Raw genomic sequence first — 26,493 nt, forward strand, 5'->3', positions numbered from 1 at the left:
CATGTGTCAAATTTAATAAAAAGATGACATTTGGCAAAATGATATTCATTTATTAGGATAGATTTATTGTGCACCTATTAAAGGATTGTTCTATCGTTTTATTTTAATTGGTAACTGAAATATTAATCGTGGTTTTAGTATGCATGTTGGTTGTTATTTGATTATATTACTTGAGAGCTTGCTATTGGTAGTAGGTACTAATTTTAGCTCTTCACACCATCTTTTACAGTAAATTGACGAAATTTGTTTAAAAATAATGTAAACACTAAATTATTTATTATTTCTATTGGTCTCATTTTTACAATTTTTACAAAATTTAACCATATATTTATTAGGTATTTACAAACTTGACCACGACTCTTTTTATTACAATAATTTCATTATAGTCCTACAAATTTTTATAAACAAAATAAGTTATGCATATATGAATAACTATTGAAACAACCATTTTATTAAATAAAAGAAAATTACATTTAAATCACATTTAATTGAATACTACAGATGCATTTTGAATACATTATACATACATTTAAAAAGATATTACACATTTATTCCCATAAATAGCCAATGAAAGAATGTCCTCATATCGAACTGCCATATAAAATGTGCATTGGTAGTCCCTGATCTCGAGCCAATCTCGAAACAATTTGTTTTTTTAACCGGTCTTCACTCTTCAAACATTCCAGTCTATTTCGGCCTTCTTCAATTTGGTCTTGTGATTTTTGTTTTCTCTTTTTTCGGTTTGGTTTTGGTTTTTATAGTTCAATTTAGATATTTTTTGGTTTAATGTTTTTCAATAAACATGTGTTGTTATCACAAAAATTATATATTAAGATTTACTCAAAACAATACATTAAAATTTAATAAAAGAACAAAAAAGTAACACATTAAGCAATGTTATTTAAAATGTGTAATCAACAAAAAAAAATATGTATATATAAACTTTAGCTATGGGTATTTTGCGATGGGTGTGAAACAGTACATTCTTTTTTCCGACCATCCCAGATGGTCTTGGTCTATTGTTTTTTTGGGACCTATCTTATTTTAGATAGTTTCTGTTTATGTCCATTTTGTGAATAAAGTGCACAGCAATTTTTTGAAAAGACAGTAACCCTAAATTCTAAATCCATTTATATCAACTCAAATTTGAAGTTTTTATAAGAAAATTAGTATTGTTTACAAAGTCCAAACGCACTGGTGTTAGCATTCCTATGCATTCTTATTCAAAATCACCATATTCTAAAATGAATCCTTAGAAATATATAAGCCAAAGATTTCTGGAAAAATTTAAGGGTGCGTTTAGTTGCGGAAAAATGAGCCGTTTTCTGGAAAAATTTTCCAAGAAAAATGAGAATTTTGAAAACGCGTTTAGTTCGTCTATTTTTCTAAATTTTTCACGGAAAATGAAAATTTTCCGTTTTCTAAAATTACAAAGAAGTTGGAAAATTTTGGAAAACTGATAATCATTGGTTTCCATATTTTTCTAATTCCAAAATTTTTCTATAAACACACACCCACTTCACCCCACCTACCCCCACCTTAACACCCCCCACCCACACACACATACATACCCACAAACACACACACATACATACCCACTCACACACACACACACTCCAACCCCCACACACACATACATACCCACACACACACACACACCAACCCACACACACACACACCCACCCACAAACACACACACTTACACATACATACCCACACACACCCACCCGCACACACACACACACACACACACCAACCCACACACACACATACATACCCATCCACACACACACACACAAACACACACATACATACCCACCCACCCACACCCACCCACCAACATACACACGCACACACCAACCCACACACACACATACATACCCATCCACACACACACACACAAACACACACATACATACCCACCCACCCACACCCACCCACCAACATACACACGCACACACCAACCCACACACACACACACACCCACAAACACACACACACACACACACCCACACACACACCAACCCACAGATACACACACATACATACCCACCCATACACACACACACACACACACCAACCACACACACACATACATACCCATACACCGACACACACACCCACACCAACCCCCACCCCCACCGACACACACACCCACCAACATACACACGCACACACCAAACCCCCCCCCCCCCCCCCCCCCCCACACACACCAACCCACAAACACACATACATACCCACCCATACACACACACCCACACACACACACCAACCCACACACACACATACATACCCACACACCCACACACACACCCACACCTACCCCCACCCCCACCCTCACAGACACACACACCCACACACACATAAACCTACACCTACCGCCACAAACACACATACACACACAAACACACACTCGCACCCCCACCCACCCAACACCACCACAACAATCACCGACCTACCATCACCACCACCACCACTAACCCGTCACTAGCACCACCACCACCACCACCATTGACAAAATTGACGTCGCCACCACCATCGCCTGTCATCACCACCACCGCCGCCGACCCGCTACCGTCACCGCCCCCACCCAGACCCTACTACCACTACCGTTTTTTAAAAATGAAAACCGATAGAAAAATAGACATCTAAACACGTTTTCTAATTTTCTAAAACTGAAAATGAAAAATGAATAAATTTAACTAAACGCGTTCTCTAAAATTTTCAATGAAAAATGAAAACGGAAAATGAAAATTGAAAAGGAAAAACAGAAAACGGAAAATGAAATATGTTTTTCCGTAACTAAACGCAATCTAAAGTTCTCTATGAACGTGAAAATTAAACAAAAATGAAAACTGAAACTTGGTTATCAGTTGTAGAACAAGCAGTAAGACTAATAATCCAATAACATGAAATTCAATACTCCATTTGAATAACATATTAAAATCAATCGACATACTACAATTTACACAAAAACAAAGATAGAAATCAGATAACCTAACAATGATCTTGTAACAGAAACAGTGTACGAAATAAACCCTAAACAAGACCTTCAACAAGCCAAATCAGATCGAAAACTTAAGCTCTCTCACCACGAATCCTACGAGCGAGTTGCATATCCTTAGGCATAATGGTGACTCTCTTAGAATGAATCGCGCATAAGTTAGTATCCTCAAACAATCCAACTAGGTACGCCTCGGACGCCTCCTGGAGTGCAGCAACAGCAGAGCTCTGAAATCGAAGATCCGTCTTGAAATCCTGAGCAATTTCCCTCACAAGCCTCTGAAACGGCAGTTTCCTGATCAACAACTCAGTGCTCTTCTGATACTTTCTGATTTCTCGAAGAGCTACGGTTCCTGGCCTGAATCTGTGTGGCTTCTTCACCCCTCCGGTCGCCGGAGCCGACTTTCTTGCTGCTTTGGTAGCCAGCTGCTTCCTTGGAGCCTTTCCTCCGGTGGATTTCCTTGCTGTCTGCTTAGTACGAGCCATTTTGGTATTCAGTGAGAAGCTGGAAATCGGAAGAGAGCAGAAAGATTTGGAGGTGGAAACAGTTCGATGGGTGTATGTGGCGTTGTGCAAGGGTTTTTATAATGGGTTAGATGGCGGCAAGTTTTGAAACTTTAGAGGTTCGTGCGATCCTTTTCCCCGTTGGATTGAAAATAAATCGACGGTGGGAAAGGGTATTGATCGCGATCCGTGTGCTGATAATCAATAAGATGCCATGAAGGCATGAACACACATGTAATGTGTTTTAGCAATATTTTAACATGTTTAATTTGGGAATTTGTTTTTTTTTCTTTTGGCAAACCTAATTAATAATAGACTTAAAATGTTTTATTTTTACCAAATAAATTTTTTTAATGGTAAAATGACTAAAAGTAACATTTGGTAAGAAGGTTATCCCATATGATTCAACCATTATGTTATGTTTTAATCTGATGTTCTATATGATTTAAGCATTTTGAGCTGTTTTCAGTAAAATATAAATAATCACATTAGATTTAAGTGAATAGCATTTTGAATGTGATCATAACTAAAGGTATTTATCGGTTTACGAAGGTATGGAGTGTAGAGTGTTACATTGGTGTTGGTTTTCAAGCAAGTCGAATACCCTAATTTTCTCAAAAGGTTGATGATCGTTAACAAACAAAAAAAATCACAAAAATAAGTGTTGTTAACACATGAAAAATAAAAATTTGTATATTAAGTATACTTAGAATAAATTGACACTCTAATTGGATAGTACTTGTTAACACGACTTCATGTGTATAAAAATCATCAAAAACATAGTTTGTATGCAAAAAATACGAACTTTTGAAGAAAACGGAAAACCAATCGGCTAAAAGTGTAAAATTATGAAACTTAGAACACATCTTAAATATAGTATTGTCTTTTGTTTGAGAATTCTTATTACATTTATGGAGTCAGTACACTCGGGACAACCAACAGAAGTGTTCAAAAAAAATTACAAAATCGGATTACGGGACACGTTTCTCGAGGCGACAAGTGGCATAAGAAGAGGGGTGAATATGTAAATTATTTTGCTAAAAATATGAGGCAAGAGCCTCATTTTTTATCATTCCTTGTAACATCCAAAAAATCATGATAAAAATTTTCATCGTTGTAAAATATTTTCACAAATAAAAAAAATAATCAACCATTGCTTTCAAGATAAATCCATAAAACCAGAGTATCAAAATCTCTCAATAGCATATATCAACAAGAGGATGTGTATGATCACGCATTCGTCTTGCCCCAATCATCTGATTTATATGAAACCATGAAACAAACAATTGTAACCAAAAGCTTAATGAGTCCCTTCAAAATACTCCACATAACAATAAATATAGAATGCATAAATATCGGGCCCACATCATCAAACTGGATTGCCAGATCCCAGGCCACAACTCATGACTGGCTTACTCCCAAGCCACAACATAAAATTGGATTGCCCTCCCGACACTCAACTTATAACTGGATTGCTCCCAGGTTCATTGGCTCACAACACAAAGCGTTACCACTTCAACCCAACTGCAATATGCTGACATATCTACCAACATATTAACATATGCAACAGATTAACAATAACCAACAATACAAGTAATCATACATATCTACCAATTTAATATATCACTATGTCATAGCAACATCATATACATAAGGATACATAACACAATCTAGTGGGTCGACATCGGTGCTTTCGATCCATGAGTACAATACGGAAAATTCACATCTCAGTCTAGAAGATAGCTAAATTAATCATTGATCTAAATAATATTTATTGGGGGTGGCTTGAGAGATCAATCTATGTGATTGTTGTAATTTGTTATATAGTGAATTTATCACTTTTGTCATCTTTAGTTTTTTTCTAGTTTTGGAGTTTCCACGTATATTTTTGTGTGGTCAATTTATAAGGCATTTTATGTTCCAACAATAACTATTTTTAGTTATTTATTTTGTTAACACTAATCATATTTTTTCCCATAACTTATACAGTGGAATAATTTATCGATTGAACAAGATTTTGGCAACACACCAGAGAAGAATATGAATGAGTTGTCTGCTTTTATTCACACGATATAATCTTTCGGTACAAATGTATATTTCTTTTAACTATTTGCAGTTATTTAAATCACAAATCCAATTTTTTTTCTACTTTCTTACAATTTATGTTATCAATGGTTTCTTTTTCTTGTATAAAACAGAAAATTTCAGAGCCGGATGACATTATCCGCCATAAAAACATGATTATCACAAAGCTCAGGAAGGACATGGTAGTTCTTGAACAAAATGTATCGATTATGTGTAAACCTTTTGTACTTCATATGAGATTCTATATTCTATCATTCTAATAATATTTATAAATCCTTTTGTAGGTAATTCACCTCACAAGACTTAGGAGATCTTCTACTTCTAAGTCAAATTCAAGCTCAAAAAAGCTCCAGCATTGACAGACAATCTGGTTTATGACATGGATAGCACAACCAGTCCTTCATCTTCAGATTCAGATTGCTCAACCAAAAAGATAAAACCAGTTTTTTTACTGAAAAATGAAAAAACAAGTTGCTTATGTGAAGAATGAAAATGTACAAAGAGATAGCAATAGTTCAAGAGGAAAAGAGAAAAATGAAAAACGAAAATTCTCTGATAAATTTACCCAAAAGCCTCCAAGGCCAGTAAGTCCTTTAAAAGAGAAGTCTATTAATCAACAGAGTAATTCGGGATATGGTTCTGGAGATTTTTAGAGTAGAAAAAGTGGTACTACAAAATCTAGAGTTTCAGGTTCTCGTAAGAAATGGGTTTAGAATATAAATGGTTTAAGTTTATAAAGTTGGAAATAAAGATTACAAAGAGGCTTAATAATAATACGTTCATTTATCGTGCACCTATTAATCGTGGATTTGGTATGCATGTTCGTTGTTATTTACTCAACAATAAGCATTCGTAGTTGCTCAATGCTCAAAAGTTACTAATTGTTCCATTATATACTTGATAACATCAACTCTCGGGTTCCAAAAAGGAACTTGATCATATACATGATTAACGTATTGTCCCCTAAATTTGATTATATTATTGGTAGTAGGTACTAACTTTAGTTCTTAACAATATCTTTTATAATAAATTGATGGAATTTGTTTAAAAATATTGTAAACACTAAATTATTTATTATTTCTATTGGTCTCATTTTTATAATTTTTACAAAATCCAACCGTATATTTAATAATCAATTAAATGTGCATAATTTATTTTGTTTATAAACATTTGCAGGACTATAATGAAATTATTGTAATAATAAGATTTGTGGTCAAGTTTGTTAATTGTTATACATACATTTAAAAAGATATTACACATTTACTCCTATAAATAGTCAATGAAACAATGTCCTCTAATCGAACTACCATGAATCACTATAAAGATGCACATTAGTAATCCCATACTGATCTCGAGTCAGTCTTGAAACAATTTGGTTTTTTGGAACCAGTCTTCATTCTTCAAACATTCCAAACTATTTTGGCCTTCTTCAATTTGGTCTTGTGATTTTTGTTTTCTCCTTTTTCGATTCAATTTTGGTTTTTACGGTTCAATTTAGATATTTTCGGTTTCATGTTTTTCAATTAACAAACAAATGTGTTGTTATCATAAAAATTATATATTAATATTTAGTCAAAACAATACATTAAAATATAATAAAAGAACAAAAGGGTAAAACATTAAGCAATGTTGTTAAAAATATGTGTACAAAATATATATATATATATATATATATATATATATATATATATATATATATATATATATATATATATATATATATATGATGGGTTTTAGACATAAGAACTTTCCCTATGTGCACATACAACCCTATAGCTTGGATCTAGGTTTCTCTAATTGAACATGCAATATATCCAAGACTTTCATGGCTAGATCTAGTGTAAACTAACAATCAAAACATATGAAAACAGTCTAGAATAATACCTTGAGTTACTTGCTTGAAAACCTTCTTCTTCTTGGAGCTTAGAGTCACAAATGTCACTCCTCTAATGGCTTACAAACACCAACTAGCAAGAAGATGATTTGAGAGAGGCGAGGAAGATGGAAATCGGCTCTAGGGTTACTCCAATAACAAGGGTGCCGATTTCCACAACCCCAAGGGTCTATTTATACTTGTGAGCTCCTAGGGTTTCACCCTCAAACCCTAATTGGATAACTTAGCCTCAAAGCAATCCAATATCCCTTCTAGATAAGGCCTTGGACGATTTCTAGGTGATCTACATCCCTAAAATCGTCCAACCCATATCCATAAGGGTTATCTGCTCAAAATACAACTTTCACACATTTGATAGTTTATACCCCTTTCTTCAATTAATCTCTTTAAGTCGCCAAATTAATTCCTAATTAATTTATGACTTATATTAATCAAATAATATTATTATTCCTTTAACATATTATTCTTATAGTACATTAATAATAATATCTCTTCTCTCTAAATCACCTTGTCAAGTTGCTATGGTGAAGGCAACCCAAAAGGACCATGCACAATCGGGTCAAGTACTTACCAAATATAGTTACAACCTTAGACACTAATCCAACAATATAAACTTTAGCGATAAATATTTTGAGATGGTTGTCGAAACAGCCCATTCTTTTTTCCGACCAGCCCAAATGGTCTTGGTCTATGGTTTTTGGGTTGTGCTAAAGTACCTCTTAACTATATTTACCCCTCCTAAAATCATTCAAATCAAATTTTTGACATTTGATTTTAAATCATTTTTTTCTTTTCTGACACAAATTATATATATATATATATATATATATATATATATATATATATATATATATATATATATATATATATATATATATATATATATACTATTATATAAAGTATACTGTGTGTTTCTTGAATTTTAAGAAGTATAAAATCCAATACATTATATACAACCATATTATGTTTATTGCTTACTGCACATAGAATTTATAACGTTTCCTTTTAATTGTTAAAAAAAAAGTTGAACTTATATCACTATATCTAATCTCATTAATTGAAAAACTTAAAAAAATATTATTTCTCCATTTCTTTGTAACTTTACATTTTCTTTTAATCGAATACCAGACTCGAATCAGAGAGGTGTCGTCCCTTCCCTCATCCTTATTTCTCCGACACCAACATTGCATTCGACAACCGTCTCCATAATCTCTTTTCATGAAACACTAATTTTCTGGCAACGAACCACCACTGGAATCGTGAACGGCCACCGACTGCCACCATGCTCAAATGTTCTTATTTGAGATAGTGATTGAGCATAGATTAGCTTCAGATTGATCATGTAAGCATGTCCTTATCCTCCCTGTATCGTGAACATTCAACGAATAGCCACCCTACTCGCATCTCAATCCTGCCCTGCCACCAACCGGCATCGACACCTGTTTGTTCTTCATATCGATCAGTTAAGCATGTCTTTCTCCTCTCTGTAATTAAAACTTCGATTTAATGATTATGGATTCATGATTTTTTTCGTTTAACGTTGCCAAGGTGATTCTTATATAATATATAACCAATTAGTTGATTTTGCTTTCAAAGTCAATGATGCACAGGTTATTCCCAATGATAAAAAAAACTCATTGATTTTATGGATTATGTCAATGATAAAAAAACACACATTGATTCTATTGACTATTTGAAAAAGGAACAATGTTTATAAACTCTTTTTTCTTGATCCACCATCGATCTTCCCTCAATATAGATCATGGGTGTTTTGGTCATAACTAGGTTTTGATTGTCTTATGCAAATGTTTTAAATGCATGCAAATGTATTAGATATCAATATGTGAATTTGATGGTCATGAAAGTAAATTGTGAATATTGAGTTTTATTATTAATGAAATACATTTTTTTTTCATGCACATATATGCTTGGAGAAGCATATGTGACATCCCCAAATTCACGACCTGAAAAGACCGGTTTAATTTATGCTTTTAAAATAATTTCAAAGTAATCTTTTGATTAAAAGAGTCGTGGAATTTGTTCCTAAAACAAAATATGATAAAATAAGATTCACCAAAACATTTCTTATAGAAATGTATTTTCATTATATAACAAAACTCGGGATGTCATGTTCCGATACAGACCAAAAGCATAAACGGAACATTATAAGCCTTACAACAATTATTTACAACTACTGGCCTATAATCAAAAATATCTTGATAAGTCACCCAACTTACGCTCTGGTGCCACTACCTGTAATACAAAGAAACACTGTGGGTCGGGCTTGGGAGCCTGGTGATCATATAGGGATTTCAACCTACAATAAATAATTATATTAATTTCATCAACCAACAATAAACCAATTACCCATTCCCGTTATCCTCACTTTACATCCCTAAAACAACTATCACAAGGGACATAGTCTAAGGATTTTCATCGGGGCGACAACACATGCTTCGGGGGTTCATCAACAATATATGTCAAACAAGGCAACTATGTGGGGGATGGAGTACAACAAATGAACACTCACGTTCATTAACACCTACAAGTGGCGAGCCTGCCAGTGTTCCACTACACTCTCTAGAAAAGTTTGTGGTCATCATCTAAACTCCGCTAGATGACTGAATCAACAACAACATCAAGGCCTCTCATCATTTTATCACAAGTCAACTATCTACCTGTGTTTTACCCAACATTTTAGTAGATAACAATATACTTATACATTCATATACAACTTAAAACTTGTATAAAATATTCATTCAATACTCACTCCAAATACACAGATAATATATATACACACAGCACGTATTATATAGAAGATTTTGACAACATAGAGGCCTAGCAAGAGTACTAGAAAGTTAGGAATATTTACAGGGAAAAGTGCTATATAGAGCATAGATACGAAGGCTATTCCTTAACCCAAAAGAAAGACGAGTAAAGCGTCTTCTACCGGCGACGGGTACCCCTTGGGCGAACCCTCAAGTTAGCCAGCTGTCGCTCCACATCCATGAGGTGTCGCTCATAAACCCTTTGGCGTACTCGGAGCTCTATGACTTCAGCCCGAGTTGCATCCAGTTCTTGCTGCAGGTCCTCATTGTCTGTCCTAGTACTCTTATGGGCATCTTCCAGACGAATGATGCGGACTGTATTGACTGTCGCATTGGCATCAACCTCCATGATTCGATGGATAGTTGTCCTACCCTGCTCTTCATTACGAGCAACCCTGCGGACCAGAATGGGCAGGACTCTGTCTGCTGAGCCTCCCTTGCTCAGGTTGTAGAAGCTTCGATCGCCATTGTACGGCATAGGCTGATCCTGCTACTGGCTCCATGCTCCCAAATATTCCGCCCACAGAGGCGTCGGGCCTTGAAAAGTCGGATGAGGGTTAGGATTTGGGATTTGAGCCACTAGAGGCAGATCATTGACTTCTGGTTTGGAGTCAGAACCTTATGGAAAGTTCTCTACAAAGTCATCCAAAGGGATTAGATGGTTCTCTTCGGTCTCATCATTAAGCCAATCATCATTGTCTTGGTTGGCGAAGTACAGGTCACCAGGGAGATTAAATCCAGCCATGATATCTACGCGAGAAGAGGGATGAAAGAGATAGTTAATAGACGCACTAATTAAGATAAATATAGGATGATCTTTATCGGTTACTTCAATACTTGCATAGTACATACCAGTTTCATGAAATCAAAACAGGATAGACCTTCGAATAAGTGACCCTAACTCCAAACCCATAACCAAACAAGGAACATGAAATAAAGCAAAGATCACAGATTCTTAGTATGATATCATAGTCACATATAACCTTAGTGTATCCACTTAGCAACCATTGACCTACTAATAAAGACCTTTAGTTCTCAAATAAGAATTATAGCAACACAAAATACTCCTAGAGTATTTTAAGTCTATGTTATGTTCTAATGTTTTCATTGTAGTAGTGTTGGTAAGTTTTTAGACTTGTTGCAACACCAAACAATTCATGGGAACATGCTAATCACTTCTCGGAAAGATATAGTTGATCAAGCTATATCACTCCCAGATCTGATTATATGTCCCCAAGTCTACCTGTTCTGTCCAACAACCACTATACTTTTGTTATGTCCTAGTGACACTGATTTTAGTATGAATGCAGGTATGTATACTTAGTTAAATATTTTACTATTTAAAAGTATAAACTCTTGATCAGAGTATTTAATCCCGTTTGTGTTTATAGTTTGTATATCTTTTATGGGTTGATATATAATCGATTCACTATAAACAGAGCTCTAATACCAATCTGTCACACCCCAAAACCTGAACGGCGGAAACGTTCGGGGGTGGAGGATGTCATGTATAGTATCACAACAATGCATTATAGTAAACAAGCAACAACATCATCCATTGCATTAATAATATAATTTTGATACACGTGTGTTCTGTATAGTTTATAAGACACCAAAAATATGAATCAAAATAAGAGATGAGTCTTGAACGTGCTCCATCTTCTCAAAACTTGGTCATCAATACCTGTCTACTGGTGACCTGAGAATATAAGTTATTTTGAAGCGTAGATCAGCATTAAAGTTGGTGAGTTCATAAGTATTTTAGTGTCATTGTTTGTATAAAGGTGCTTGTAAATGTTTGATGTAAATGTTTGTAAGTGTTTGTAAATGTTTGATGTAATTGTTTGTATCTCCTAGAAAATCCTATATTTTCTACTAAAATAGTAGCCTTCTACCAAGGCCCAAATGTTATGTGAGTTGTGTTGTTTGTAAAAGTGTATCTTTCCCAAGTATGACTATCATTAATGGTATTGCCATATTTATACATATTTTTAGGCAATAATTAAGTACAATTTTATATATATTTTGGTCATTTTCATAGAATAATGGTACTTATAAGGTTAAATTATACTTTGCAGCAAAAAAGAAGACATTTTGAAAAAAAAGGGACTAAAAGCGTTAAAGGATGGAACTTTGGAGGTTGAAGACTTGAAAGACAAGAAAAACACCCAAAAAAGACGTACTCACGACGTGAACAGTTGATGGTTCATGACGTGAGTAGAAAAAGTTTGAAGATAAGCATCCGGGTGAAGGAATCCTTGCCGATCACGATTACCTCGAGTTCACGACGTGAGTTTTAAATTCTCACGACGTGAACGGTGATTTTCCAGAAAATATATATACCCTCTCCATTATGATTTGGGAGACTTTTGGCTTGTTTATAAGGGTTCCTGGAGACGAAATTCATAGGAGAAGAAGACCTGGAAGCTGGTTTTAACACCAAGGAATAAGAAGTTCATATTTTGGCTTTATAGATTGGTACACTTAAACATGTCTTTGATTATAGTTTTTGTTTGTTTAGCTAATAGTATGTCCAGCTAAATGTAGCTGCTTCTGTTAGCTAGATGAAGCTGGAACTCATGGTTTTAATGCATTAGATTTGACTTTACTTGTTGGTGATATGCTTGTGTTGATTGATTTTACCTAGCATGCTTAGTTAATGATTTGATTGCTTTAAATTCTTGTTCTGTGTACTTAGTGAACACAAATCTGCATTAATTTGAATACCTAATAACATAGTGAACACTAGTTTATTAGAGCTAAGATCAAACGAATATTAGATAAGTAATTGAATCATTGAATTAAGCTGTGTTAGAGAACTCATATTATGATTGTAATTGTGTTTTGATTAATCAATCTTTCATGGCTCCAATCTTATTTAATAATTGATTTTGTGTTAACTATTATGTGACCATACATAGATTTACATGAATTGATTAATAATTAGTATATTTATAACTAAATTGCTAATACTTCTTTAATTGGTAACCAACAATAATATTCCTAGCTAATGTATAACCATTGAGTGAAAGCGGATTCGAACTAACAAAAGGGTTTTGTTTATTGATTGAGTTTTTGTTAAAGAATTAAGTTAGTCTGATCTCGCAAAATCAGATAAAACCCCCTTTTTAACTTATTAATAGTTAGATTAATTTAGTAGTGAATAGATTAATTAATAACACCGTTCCCTGTGACCGACACCCGACTTACCTAATCTATACTTTAATCTGACTAGGTACACTGACTACAAGTGCATAGTTAGTCTAAGTTTGTTAGGTTATAAATTATAAAATTAGTGGGTACTTCCGTGCACACCAAGTTTTTGGCGCCGTTGCCGTGGAACGACTTAGTTTATTATTTATTTATTTGCTTTAGGTTAATCGATCCTTTTTGTGGGACAAAACCTGCAAAAAGTTAATTTTCCAGCAAAGTTTTTATTAGCATTAGTTTTTATTTTCTTTTCTGTTTGTTTAGTTTTCACGACATGAGGGGCACCTCTTACGACATGAATTTAGTAGTTATCAGTTTTTATTCATTTTGTTTTTAGTTTCTAGGAAGGTTTGATTTTTTTTTTCTGATTACAGAACTCACGACGTGAGCTTATAGCCTCACGACGTGAGAACTGTGATTTTTAGTTTTCTTTAGTTTTTAGTTTATTTTTCTATTTTAGTTAGTTTTTATGTTGTTATTTTGTTTAGTTTGTAGGAGTTCATGGCCAGAGTCTCTAACACACCTTTGGTGCCACCACTTGAAGATCCGGAGTCAGCCCTTCACAAAAATAAGAACAAGAACGCGAAGGAAGATCACACGCCAAAGAAGACGCCATTGCAAGAACTAAAATCAGCCTTTTCAAGGAAGTCAGGAAATAAGACATGAGAGTCAAGTTCAACCCCAAAGGATAAAGGCAAAGTTGAAGAACTTGGTCCAGTTTCTAATCCACACGAATCCGAATACAAGTCAGACCCAAAATTTGAAATATTTGCGAGTGAGCCCGAAGACAAGCAAGAGGACGAAATGGAAAACATTGAGGAGATGTCCATGGGAGCTTACAAGAAGCGGATCTGAGAGGATGTAGGTCCCGGTTTAGTCCAAACCGCAATACCTGTCACTGCCACATTCGAGCTAAAGGGGCACATCTTGACTGCACTAAAGGATATCCCATTTTATGGGAAGGATCATGAGGATGCTTTTAAGCATCTCGATGAAATCAATGACATTGCGGATTACTTCAATGTCCCAAATGTCAATAGAAACACCATCTTGCTCAAGATGCTTCCCATTACTTTTAAGGGAGCTGCTAAAGAGTGGTTAAAATCACTTCCACCGGGTACGATCACCACTTGGGCTCAAATGCATGAGCAGTTTCTTGACCAATTTTGCCCACCATCCAAGATAGCTAAACTCAAGAAGGCAATAGCCAACTTTGAACAACAACCGGGGGAGTCATTATACGAAGCATGGGAGCGTTACAAAGGCTTGATCAGAAATTACCCTCAACATGATCTTAATGTTCAACAAGAGATGTCAATCTTCTATGATGGGGTCAATGTTATGACAAGACAACTTCTTGATTCTCAAGGACCTTTGACAAAGAAAAATCCAAGGGAGCTCAAGGAGCTGATTGAAGAATTCGCGAAGCACTTTCATGAGTACCACAACCCTAGGCAAGATGGAATCAAAGGCAGTGGAGGTGCACAAACTGAAGAAATAGCAGCTATGATGGCTATGCTGAATAATATGGACCGGAGGTTAACATAAATGGACCAATCAATTCATGCTATAAGAGTTGGTTGCGAACGGTGTAATGGTCCACACTTGACCAAGGACTGCAGCTTGGATGAGTATGGGAATAAAGAGGCTCAAGTATGCTACTCGAGTGGGGACAAGTACGATGAAGACTGGAGGAAACCGAAGAAAGAGTGGCTGCCATATGAAGAATACAAGAAGCAAAAGGAAGAGAAGTGTAGGCAAACAAGCCGAGGCTTCTACCAAATGGAGCAGCCACCAGCTGAGAAAAAACCCGATCTAGAGACCATGTTAGTTAAGTTTATGGAAGCTTCAGAAAAGAGACACGAGGCTACTGATTCTACTATTGATGAACAAAGACCTTTGATGAAGAATCATCATGAAATGATGGTAGAACAGCAGGCTTTAATAAAAAATCAACAAGCCTCCATCAATAATCTTGAAGTGCAACTTGGTCAACTAACCACTTTGGTTCATGAGAAGATGGCCCCGAAAAATCCTGAAAAGAAGACCCAATCTCACGTAATGGCCATCGATATTAAAGAAGAGGCAATTTCTGAGTTCCTGGAAGCCTTAGAAGTGGAGCCACAACAGCCTGATCCAAAGTCGAAGAAGCCCAAGCTCGAATCAGAATGTTGCTGAAATAGCGAGCTTACAACGTGAGCCATATAGGCTCACGACGTGGCCCCGTCCTGAACAGAAAAATTTTGTCTTTGTTTCAGCATATCAACCACCTTTTCCGTTTCCTTCCTGAGCTGCCCTTAGTCCACTGGAAAGAGAGCATATAGAGTTTATTAAGCACGTGAAGGTATCCCGATTAATACTCCCTTTGTCAAGTCGTTATCCATAATTCCCGAATATGAAATTTTTTTACAAGACTTGATAGACGCTCTTCAACAACTAAAGAAGAATTCTAAAGTTATTCTAAGTGAGCAAAGTTCAAGGGTTGTATTGGGAAAAATACCTAAGAAGATGGGAGATCCTAGATGCCTCACTCTTCCATGTGAGTTTGGGAACAATACGAAGGTTTATGCTTTAGCCGATTCTGGGGCTAGCATAAATTTGATGCCTTATTCGTTTTATCATAAATTGAATATTCAGAAGTTAGAAGCTACAAAGATGACTATTCACATGGTGAACCGTTCGGTGACACAACCCAGGGGCATTGTGGAAGTTATTTTAGTGAAAATTGGGAAATTTATTTTTCCAATAGATTTTGTAGTGTTGGATATGAAAGAAGATCCCGATGTTCCAATTATCCTTGGTCGTCTGTTACTTAACACCGCTGGAGCTCTTGTTGATATACGCGAATCCAAGCTCACCTTGAGAGTTGGAGATGAAAAGGAAATTTTTGGCATAGAAGATGGTTTCCAAGGGAGCGATGTTCAAGAAGTGGTTTTCAACATTGATGAAGAGAATGAACTTGAAGAATTAGAGAAGCTCATGGAAGAAGAAATCAAAACAAGTCAACAAGTTAAAAGAACAAAACCGAGAGCATCCGTTCCATTTTTGGTTGAAGTTATTACTTACTCAAATCCCACTTCTTGGGTAAGCAAAGAGGATGATGAGATGTCGATTGATGAAGAGGAGGTTACTTCAAAAGTAACAAGTCCAGTGGTGAAAGAAGAAAGGGATACTATGGAGATTAAGAATGAAGAAAACTTGGGCACAAAAGGAACAAAGAGGTAGATGGATATAGATGAAATAAAGGCTAAAAAGGAGAATTTGAAGAAGGCGTACAAAAGACGTGTTCAAGCTTACAAGAGGCGTTTCAAGGAACAAAAGATCCTAGTGGTGGATTCTTCTGAAGATTCAACATAAGGAGGCACGGAGTCCGACTTACGACTCCTTAAAAAAGAAGCGCTTTTCGGGAGGCAACCCGAGCTCGGTTTGAATTTTCTTTTCCTTTATGTTTTTAGTTTTGTTTTTAGACATTCAATCATATAAATCATTAAAACTAAGTGGTAAAAAGTTGAATGTGGTGTTCCTAAATTTAGTGGTGAAATAAGAAGAATTGTTAATTAAGATAGGATTATTTTGATCAGACAGAACTCACGAGGTGAGCTCGAAAGAACTCACGAAGTGAGTCCATAATATATACGGGGTGGGAAATTTAAGCCTGATAGATTTATTAGCCCAAGACTGTTAGAATAGATGGCCAACCAAGTTAGCTCAACAGAACTCACGAGGTGAGTCCGAATAAACTCACGACGTGAGTTTTGAAAAACACGGGACCACAACTTAAACAATTCATAATCCTTTGACCAAACCAATTTTCTACCCTCACGAAGTGAAGACGGTCCCCTGGTCCCCCCATCCGATTTTGGCCTTAATCCAACACAATCTACTCGTGTGCTTACGTAATCTCTCCTTTAAGGTAAACATCTTGCATTTCTTTTGGTTGATTTTCACGAGTTTGTTGATTTAGGGGCTAGGGTTTTTCATATGCTTAAATATCAAAATATTACCAAAATATAGCTTACATTACCGTTTATGTGAGAAGATCACAATGTGAATGCAATGGAAAAATAACAGTGTACAGTAGTATTGTATGTAAGTAACTACCAATGTACTAACTATCTTAAACCAGTTTGTTAATTAAGGTGAAATGTGATATGATTGCAACCATACTTGATAGACTAGTATAACACGACGCTCTAAGGCATCGAAATGGTATGACATTAGTCACCCGTAGACCTGTAGGTCCAACTGTAGCTAGCAGCAAGGTGTAGGATGGTCAATCCCGTATAGATCTATACACCAAATCACGCTCTCATTCCAGGAGACTTTGGTTGCAAAACGTGACACAATAGTAGATTGCCATGCCATGAAGTAGTGGCTCACATTAGTGTTATAGTGTTCTAGTGTTTGTATAGTATGTTCTAGTGTATTGTATGTTCTCTCTGTACTAGTGTATTGTATGTTCTCTTTGTTTCTCATAATAGTATATTCTATTTGTTTCTCATAATAGTATATTCTCTCTGTTTCTCATAATAGTATATTTGTATTGACTCATGAATAAACTGACTCTTGTATGTTTCATTGTTCTAGTAATAGTAAGTAGTGACTTCCTAAACTATACCTATTATAGTTTACTAGTAATGATGTTTGTATGAATGAACATGTTTGTACACCTTTGCTACCCAAAGTGTATTGAACTGAATGGAGAACTTTAATATCTATATACATATACATAATATATAACTATGATTCAAACGACCTTCGGACAAACAACCGATAACCTAAGTCCACAACCAAACAAGGAACAGGAAATAAGGCGAGTTTACGGCCATACTTGGTGTTTGCGGTCAAGTGTTCCCGGCCATAGTGTTCACGGCTAAATGATTTTATGGCCGTAAACTCATGATGATTAGTGCCAAATGGTGATTTAAGGTCTTACAAACCACAAGGAAGTGTTCCAGCCTCAAGTCCAAGCCTTAGGAAGACTTTAAGGCTCGTATGCACCTCAAACTAGGGTTTACGGCCAAGGGAGATGCTCTTGGCCGTAAACACCTCTTGTTATTGGGAAATGGATGGTTTCAAGGTGTTTAACATGTGTTCCAACTAGATATCAAGTATAGGGAAGTAATAATTTCGATATAGAAGCTAAAAAGGTTGATTTTGGACCAAAACACTAGTGTGTGTTCTTGGTGTTCTTGGTGAAATGAAGAACACTTAAAGATCTAACCAAAAGAAGAGATTTCATGGATGAAATCATGTATCTTTACTAGATATAGGGGGATATCATCTTGAAAATGGAAAGATTACTTACTAGATTGAAGATCAAGATGAAAGTTCTTGATGATACTTGAGGGAGAAGTCGAGTTCTTGAGGTGTAATGGTGAATAATGAAGAAAAAGAGATGGAGTATCATGTTTAAGGACATGAGTTTACGACCACCTTGAGTTTACGACCGTAAACTCATATGGTGTGGCCGTAAACTCCACATGATGAAGTTTATGGCTTGCTTGGTGCACAATGGACTCAAGCAGATACTTCCTAACACTCGATCCTTGGTGGTACTAGGATTAAAACGACCTTATTGACTCTAAATAATGCTAGAAGATAGGAAAACGAGTCCAACTTTGATTGATTTGATTAACTGTACAGGATAGAAATTTCAGGTTGTCATATGGAAACTCTTTTCTTCTCGGGATCTTCGGAGCGTTGGGACTTGCTTCGGGTGTCGGGATGATACCGGGACTTTGGGGGTGCTTCAAGAGGGCTAAAGAGGGTATCGAGAGTGAGAGAGTAAGAAACTAGCAACCAAAATTTGTCGCCCTTTGATTTCTATTTATAGGGCTGATTTTCTGGATTTACGTCGTGAATCTCAAAATTTCACGTCGTGAGTTTGGTCAGGCATAGGTCATTTTGTTCGACATAAGTTCACTTGCTCTGAAAGGTGTCCAGCACATGTTCACGTCGTCAACATTGTGTTTACGTCGTGAACTATGACACAGGCCTCGAAGTTTGTGTTCCGAACTTTAGAAATTCATGTCTCTCGCATAAAAGCTCCATTTTCGACGTTCTTTATATCCACGCGTAGGTGAGATTATGGTCTACAACTCTCGTTTAGACTCCGTCGGCTAATTTTGACTTTATTTTTATTATATTATTTTTAGTAAGCCGGAACAGGAAAACTCCGTTAGAAATTCATAACTTCTTCATCTGACGTCGGTTTTCGTCTGTCTTTTTACCGTTCACTACTAGAAAAACAGCCTTTTACGACGCTCATTGCGCGTTGTAAAAGGCTCAGACGACGCGCAAATGCACGTCAAGGAAGGCCCTGTCATAAAGAGAGACGACGCGCAATTACGACGCGCGTTTACGACACGCAATGCGTATCAAGGAAGGCCCTGTCATAAAGGAAGACGACACGCATCCGCGTATCGTAACCTTACGACACACATGTTAATGACACGCAATGCGTATCAAGAAAGCCCCTGTCAAGAAAGGTCATGTCATAAATGAAGATGACACACATTTTTGCGTATCGTAAATTTAAATGTTTAAAAAATAAATTTATATATTTATTAATTTTTAAATTAAATTTGCATTTAATTTCTCATAATAGAAATAAAATACCATATACAAAAAATACAATCCATTGCATAATATAAAATAAAATTTCATACTCAAAAAATAAAATAAATTGCACAAATTATAATGTCATACAAAGAATCATTCAAATGTTAAACAAAAATAATACATTGCTAACATGGGTTATACATTCTTATAAAACTAACAAATAATCATAAAACTCTGTTTCTTACTGGAAAGGAATGCCAAACATGATTACAAGTCTCCTTTAATCTTGATTACTCACCTGCTTAAGTAGAATGCTGTTGTTGAGAAGGTTACCTAGCAACAGAGAAAAACACAACACCTCTCCCACAATCACAACATCATTTACAGAAAAAGGGTTGTCAATTACTTTCATTAAGACTTACATTCAATCACAAAAATATTAACTAAAGGGTGAAAAAATAACTTACTTTTGATAAGTTGATCTCCCTTAGAGCAAACACAATGAAGTGAAAAGGAACTACTGAGAAAATGTGAAAAAAATAACTTACTTTCATTAAGACTTTCATTCAATCACAAAAGAAACTATTGAGAAAATGTGAAAAGGAAAAAAAATTATATGATGACCTGATTTCGTTCCACATAGTCATCAATGAAGTCCTTAACATCATTGACTTTTTCAGGGCTCAATTCATCATTATCCAACCTCGATTTGAGATTCCAGCTCAGACATGTAACCAATAATAAGCATTGTCATATATAATGTCTAAATGGGTAACCAACGACTAAGACATGCTTGTGAGGGAAGAGTAAGAGGAAAGGAATACAAATGGAAACATAAATGACCTTCTTACCCTTCGAAAAAGATTTGTTTAATAATATATTAACTGTTAACATATTAAATAAAAAAAATAAAAAATAAAACAAAAAAAATAAAATAAAGCTCACCTCTGGTGGATGCACAATGACTTCTTGACCATCTTCACCTCCAAGTGTACATTCATGCCTTCTAAAAGTTGACAGGGCAGCCAATGCAGCAATATTGGAGGCATCAACCAGATTTCTAATTCATTAGAAAATTTAGCCATTGTAATAAAAATGGGTTTAAATACAAGAAATAGCAATATACTCTTTATTATTTATTTATTATATTTTTCTTATGAAGGTTTCCTTTTAAAGTTGGTTTTATCTTTCACAATTAGGGTTTTGGTGAGAGTTGTTGTGTAAAAGGTTGATGAAATCTGTTAAGAAAATGAGTCCACAAGACTTCGATTCTTTTTCGGGAAGAGTTAACACTGTTTGATGAGCTGTAGTCAATTGATATTAAATCGGCTAGAAACTCAGCAGGGTTGACATGGTTTGGGCAAAGGTACCTGTCAAAAAAACCAAGATAATTAAACACCAAATAAAGTAGAGGATTTGAGTTGAGTTTAATTAATATTTAACACTAAAAATGGTGTTATTCCTGCTTTGGCTATGGATATTGTTTGTTGTTCCATGGCTTCATGTATGGAAACCTTAATATGGAAGGGTGTTGTAGAATATTTGTAAGCCCAGCAGCAGATGAGCCTTTCCCGGAAGAGAGTAATTTCATGGGTTAAAAACAACAAATAGTAAAGTACCTTCATTGATTTACTTAGATTATTAAAATTACAACTCTGTAATAAAAAGAAATGAAAAGAATTTAACGTTACCTGTGATTTTGCAGTGGATAGGTCTCCCAAGAGCAAAACATTAATATCACCCCTCAATCTTACACCATCAGGTAAAGTCTGTAGAAATAGAGGAAATGAGCTCCTAAATGATTAAGTAAAGAAAACAATATTCAAGGGTAAATTTGGCATTATACCTTCCTTGATCCTCCAAACAGGAGACAAGCCACAACTTTTTTTTTCCTCTAATTCATCATCTAAATTCATTGCCAATATTCGAGTCTCACTAATGAAGTTGACAACCAAAAATGTGTCACCTCTAAATTCATTAATCACTCAAAATGAACAACAACCCTAGAGAATTGAGAGCCTAGCCTCTCCCAAAGGAATAATTTCCAGTTTTCACACAAATGAAAAGATGCCTTCCACTCATTCTCTCTACTCCTATATAGCCACTACATTAACATAAATGCCCAAAATGCCCCTACACTAAAAGATGCTCTTTATTTGTTTAGTTTGCCCACAATACCCTTTCCTATAATAACCTGATGCATAGCATTTACATTGCCAATAAGTTTCCATATCAGTAACAATTTTGAACCATGTAACTTGCTTGACCAAACTGCCCCTGTACCTCCTTTTCTGTTGTCATCAGATGGAAGAGATGACCTGCTGCATACTTTTATTGAGGAATTTCCCACCATTTGCAACAGTGAGTAATGATACTTATTCCAATAAGCTATTGGTACCTCAATTTGTTCAACTTGCAGGATTATCTTGGCTCTTTAGTCTTCAATGAAATGAAATGATGGTTTCACCCTTTCGTAAATTTTCCTAAAATAATGATTGGGGTTAATGATAAATGGCTTATGAAATTACATAAAAATGACTACAGAGGCAGGAAGACCCACACAAGCATGCCACAGTTCAAACTTTCTCCCCTGTAAATGAAATCCCACATCAATAAAATAAGTAAATAACTAATTCCTATATTTATCTAAATGGTAAAAATCTTTGTAACCTGTTGGCAGATGAATAATTTGAGAAGCATGCAAAAAGAACAAGGCCCCACCCAAAGTTGCAAAATTCTTTTATCTTGTAGAAAATATTTACCCCTTCACTTTATCAACCTGATCATGTCAAAGTACACAAATAAATCATGCCAAAGTCAGAAGCCAAAACAAATTATTTTTCTTTAAAAAACTTTTAAGTTTAATTTTAATGTGTTTCTTTGTTTATGGTGGATTAGATAATATTTTTTTTACAACTAAAACATCAAACATATGCCCATATTTAGGTTTACTAAAATTGAATTTTAACATATGATTAGATGAGCTACAGTAAAAGAAAATACATGTTATCCCTTACCTGTTGCACTGCTGACAAAATCGTCTTCTGCCACTCTTCCCTACCCATATTTCCAAATCGTCTTCTGTTATAGGGTACACTTGGCCTCCAAGATTTAAGTTAAGACCTCCAACTTCATCATCATCAAGAATCACGTGATTCTTGTTATAATTAGAAATAGAAATATTACTTTATTAACAATAGTTATAATTTATACACACGAATAAAAGAAACACGGATGATTTTTATTTAGCTCAGTTTCACAAGGAAAATTGAAGTTTTCAAACTATGATCTGCATCAGGCAGAAAAAATAAATAAACCACAAAGCTAAAACAATCGAGAATTGAAGTACCTCTGATTTAGCACCAGTGTATTTCTCAGCAACATTTGAAGCTTCTGGCACCTCAACGGCTGCATCTGAAGATTTGGAGTATATCATTCGCAAAGGCGTCGCTCGAACAACCATGTTAATTGCTTTGACCCATTTATCGATTTCAACATCGTTGTCGGCGTCTTCTAGAGGTTTACTCAAATTCTATAACCCTAAAAAACCTAATCTCGAGAGGCTTTCTTCCAAAAACTCCCTCCGGCAGGTGCTGTAAGCAAGCGAGCATTCTTTTCCGTAGCCGGCAGCGACCATCCTTTTTGCGATTTCGTGCAGATCGTTGATTGTACTAGACGGAAGCGCCTCGATCGTGATGTTATAGTCCGACACTGGATGATCCACTGGAATCTCCACATCATCGAATCCTTCATCTTCATCATCATCAGAATCTAAGTAACCACCAACACCACCTCCGACAGCGTTAACGGAAGATTCAGCGCCACCACGTCCGATTAAGTCGCAAAGCTCTTAATCTCCTTGTAAGTTTGACATAGGTATAATGTAACGAGCCCTAAATCATATTCTTGTGAGCGTAAGGAGTCGGAGGTAAGAGGTCTCACCTCAGTGAGGTGAGATGAACTCGAGGTCGCCAGTGGGAAGAGTTGAGCAGAGGTCTCCGGAGGTAAGAGGTGAGCAGAAGTGAGCAGATGTAGCGATCCTTTTGAAAAAACCCTAAATCCTTACGATTTTATTATAAGATGAACAATACGCGCAGTCTGAGGCCAGAGGAGGCAACGAGGATTGGAGGCGTGAATGTGGGCGAGGGTCGGGGTCGGGGTGGAGACAAGGGAGAAGAAGCGGGGGTTTAAAAAAATTGGGGATTTCATTTTCCCTCTAAAGGGAGACGCGCGCTTCTTAAAAAAATATAAAGCGACATTCATAGAGGATGCACGTTTTAGATAAAGTTCCCTCCGTGTTTTTTATTTTTTTACAATAGACACTAATTTAAGGGCATGCAATAATGTGTGACTTAAATCCTTAATTTTTTTTGAAGAGATGACACTTTTTTAATGCCACTCTCTTTTGCGTAACATAAATCAACGAGTGTCGTGGTTTGCGCGTCGTAAAAGGCTATTTTTCTTGTAGTGGTTGGACAACTATCGACGAGATCTTCGATTCTCGTTTAGATTGTTTCGGCTAGAAATCACTGGCGGTTGTCGAGGCCAACAAAATTAATAACCCTAAATCTTTTACACTAAAATAGTGTATAGTGGTAAAGGGATCGTATCCATGGAGATTGGTTCAATTTAAATCTCTATGTAAATCTCTTTGTAAAATACTTGCAAAATAAAATTAAAAGTAAAAAGGGGGGGGGGGGGTGTTTAATTCTTTTCGATTGTTTGACAAAATTAAAACTAGCTAGAATGAAAATATGACAAGTAAACAACTAAAAGATTGACTTAAATTCAATGAAGTAGAATTGGTTGATTTTGGGGTACACCTCATGGATGATAACACTTGTGAATTGGTTTAACTTGGCTATAACAATTCATAAGCACAAATTGCCTCAACTCTTCTTAGAAATTAAAATGGTTAGAGGAGCACTTAACACATTTCCTTAATTGAAGTCACAAAATCAATGAAGCATAAAATCTTGTGAACATCAATTGGCCGTCCAAAAGATAATCAAATGCTTACATTATCATTATGGAGGAAACATTTCCATGGTCTAAATGAAATGAAAACAAACATATAAACCATTTGTTGCTTACTAATTTGAATATCCATTACTTAACCAAGAAATTAGTCAACAAAAACAAGCATTCATTTATCCAAGCTCATGATCAAAGATAAATAAACACAACAAGATGTTTAACTATAAAACATTTCCATAAACTTCAAACACAATGTAATGATAAGTCTTCAAAGCATATAATCATCCATGGGTTAAACCCTAATCAACCAAATGAAAGTTTAGTGGTACCAAACATTGTATTAGATGCAAGATGGAAGGAAATTACACTATTCTTCCAAAAATTCTTCAAGTCTTCCAAGGCTTTTTTTAGAGAGAATATGATGTATGTTTTTCAAGTGATGTCTCTCAATAATGGCTCCAATCTCCAGCAAAAGGGAGCTGATTTCTGGATTCAAAAAAGTGCCAAAAGCCACCCACCAAACTTCCACAAATAAAGTTAACAAGTCAAACCCGGAATCAGCTCAACACAATTCACGCTGACCGCGTATGAGCCCACGCAGACCGCATGGGTCACACTGAATGTGAGACTTGGGCCATTTAACATGCATTCTAGCCCAATCTTCAATTCTTCAACTTCAGCCCACAAGCATAACTCTTTAGAACCCATTTGTGCCATTCCAAAGCCTTCTAATGATTGACCCAATACTCCTTCAATTTTCTTGTAGCTCGATTCCGCGCCGCCTCATTATCATACTTGCTCACAAATTAAGTCCAAATTGATTTCTTCTTTATGCAAGCACCAAGCCTAATCGCACCGCTCCAAATCCACAAGCACCCCGCAAGCCTCCACAAGTTCCGCACCCTTCTAAGCCACCAATGATAAAAAGTCTTCGATAAATCCTGCAAATAAGCTCAAAAGACTGGAAAGCACCCGATAAAGGAGAAAAATAACAAAAAGATAAAATATGCATGAAGATTAACTAAAATGAGATGGGTTTAACTAAAAATAAACTACGGAAAGAAGTAATAAAATGAAGCTATCAATCACTTGATCTAATATTCGAACTTTGGGTTGCATACTGCTAAAATAAACTAGTTATCGTGTCTAAAATATGACAAACACTCATCTCGCAATCTTTACTTAGCATTCTAAGTTTAAGTCTAGAAATCCTACAAATTCCTATTTCGATTAAACTAATGCTCTGATACCAACTGTGACATCCCCAAATTCACGGCCAGAAAAGACCGGTTAAATTTATGCTTTTAAAATACTTTAAGAGTAATCCTTTGATTAAAAGAGCTGCGGAAATTTGTTCCCAAAACGAAATATAATAAAATAAGATTTACCAAAGCATTTCTTAAAGAAATATATTTTCATTATATAACA

At 35.6% G+C, this 26,493-nt stretch overlaps 1 protein-coding gene and 1 non-coding gene across 2 annotated transcripts; both read right to left on the reverse strand.

The window, feature by feature from the left end:
- Positions 1–2,888: 2,888 nt before the first annotated feature.
- Positions 2,889–3,563, reverse strand: LOC111881096 (histone H3.2-like). The gene has a single exon (XM_023877490.3). The coding sequence runs from the start codon at positions 3,487–3,489 to the stop codon at positions 3,079–3,081; it is 411 nt and encodes a 136-aa protein (XP_023733258.1). The 5' UTR covers positions 3,490–3,563; the 3' UTR covers positions 2,889–3,078.
- An 11,149-nt stretch (positions 3,564–14,712) lies between these two features.
- On the reverse strand, positions 14,713–14,819 carry LOC111881116 (small nucleolar RNA R71). Its single transcript, XR_002846673.1, has one exon. It is a non-coding gene; the product is annotated as a small nucleolar RNA R71 (small nucleolar RNA).
- Positions 14,820–26,493: the final 11,674 nt, after the last annotated feature.

This window comes from Lactuca sativa, chromosome 1 (genome assembly GCF_002870075.4).
Source record: "Lactuca sativa cultivar Salinas chromosome 1, Lsat_Salinas_v11, whole genome shotgun sequence".
In the NCBI taxonomy this organism is placed as follows: Eukaryota; Viridiplantae; Streptophyta; class Magnoliopsida; order Asterales; family Asteraceae; genus Lactuca; species Lactuca sativa.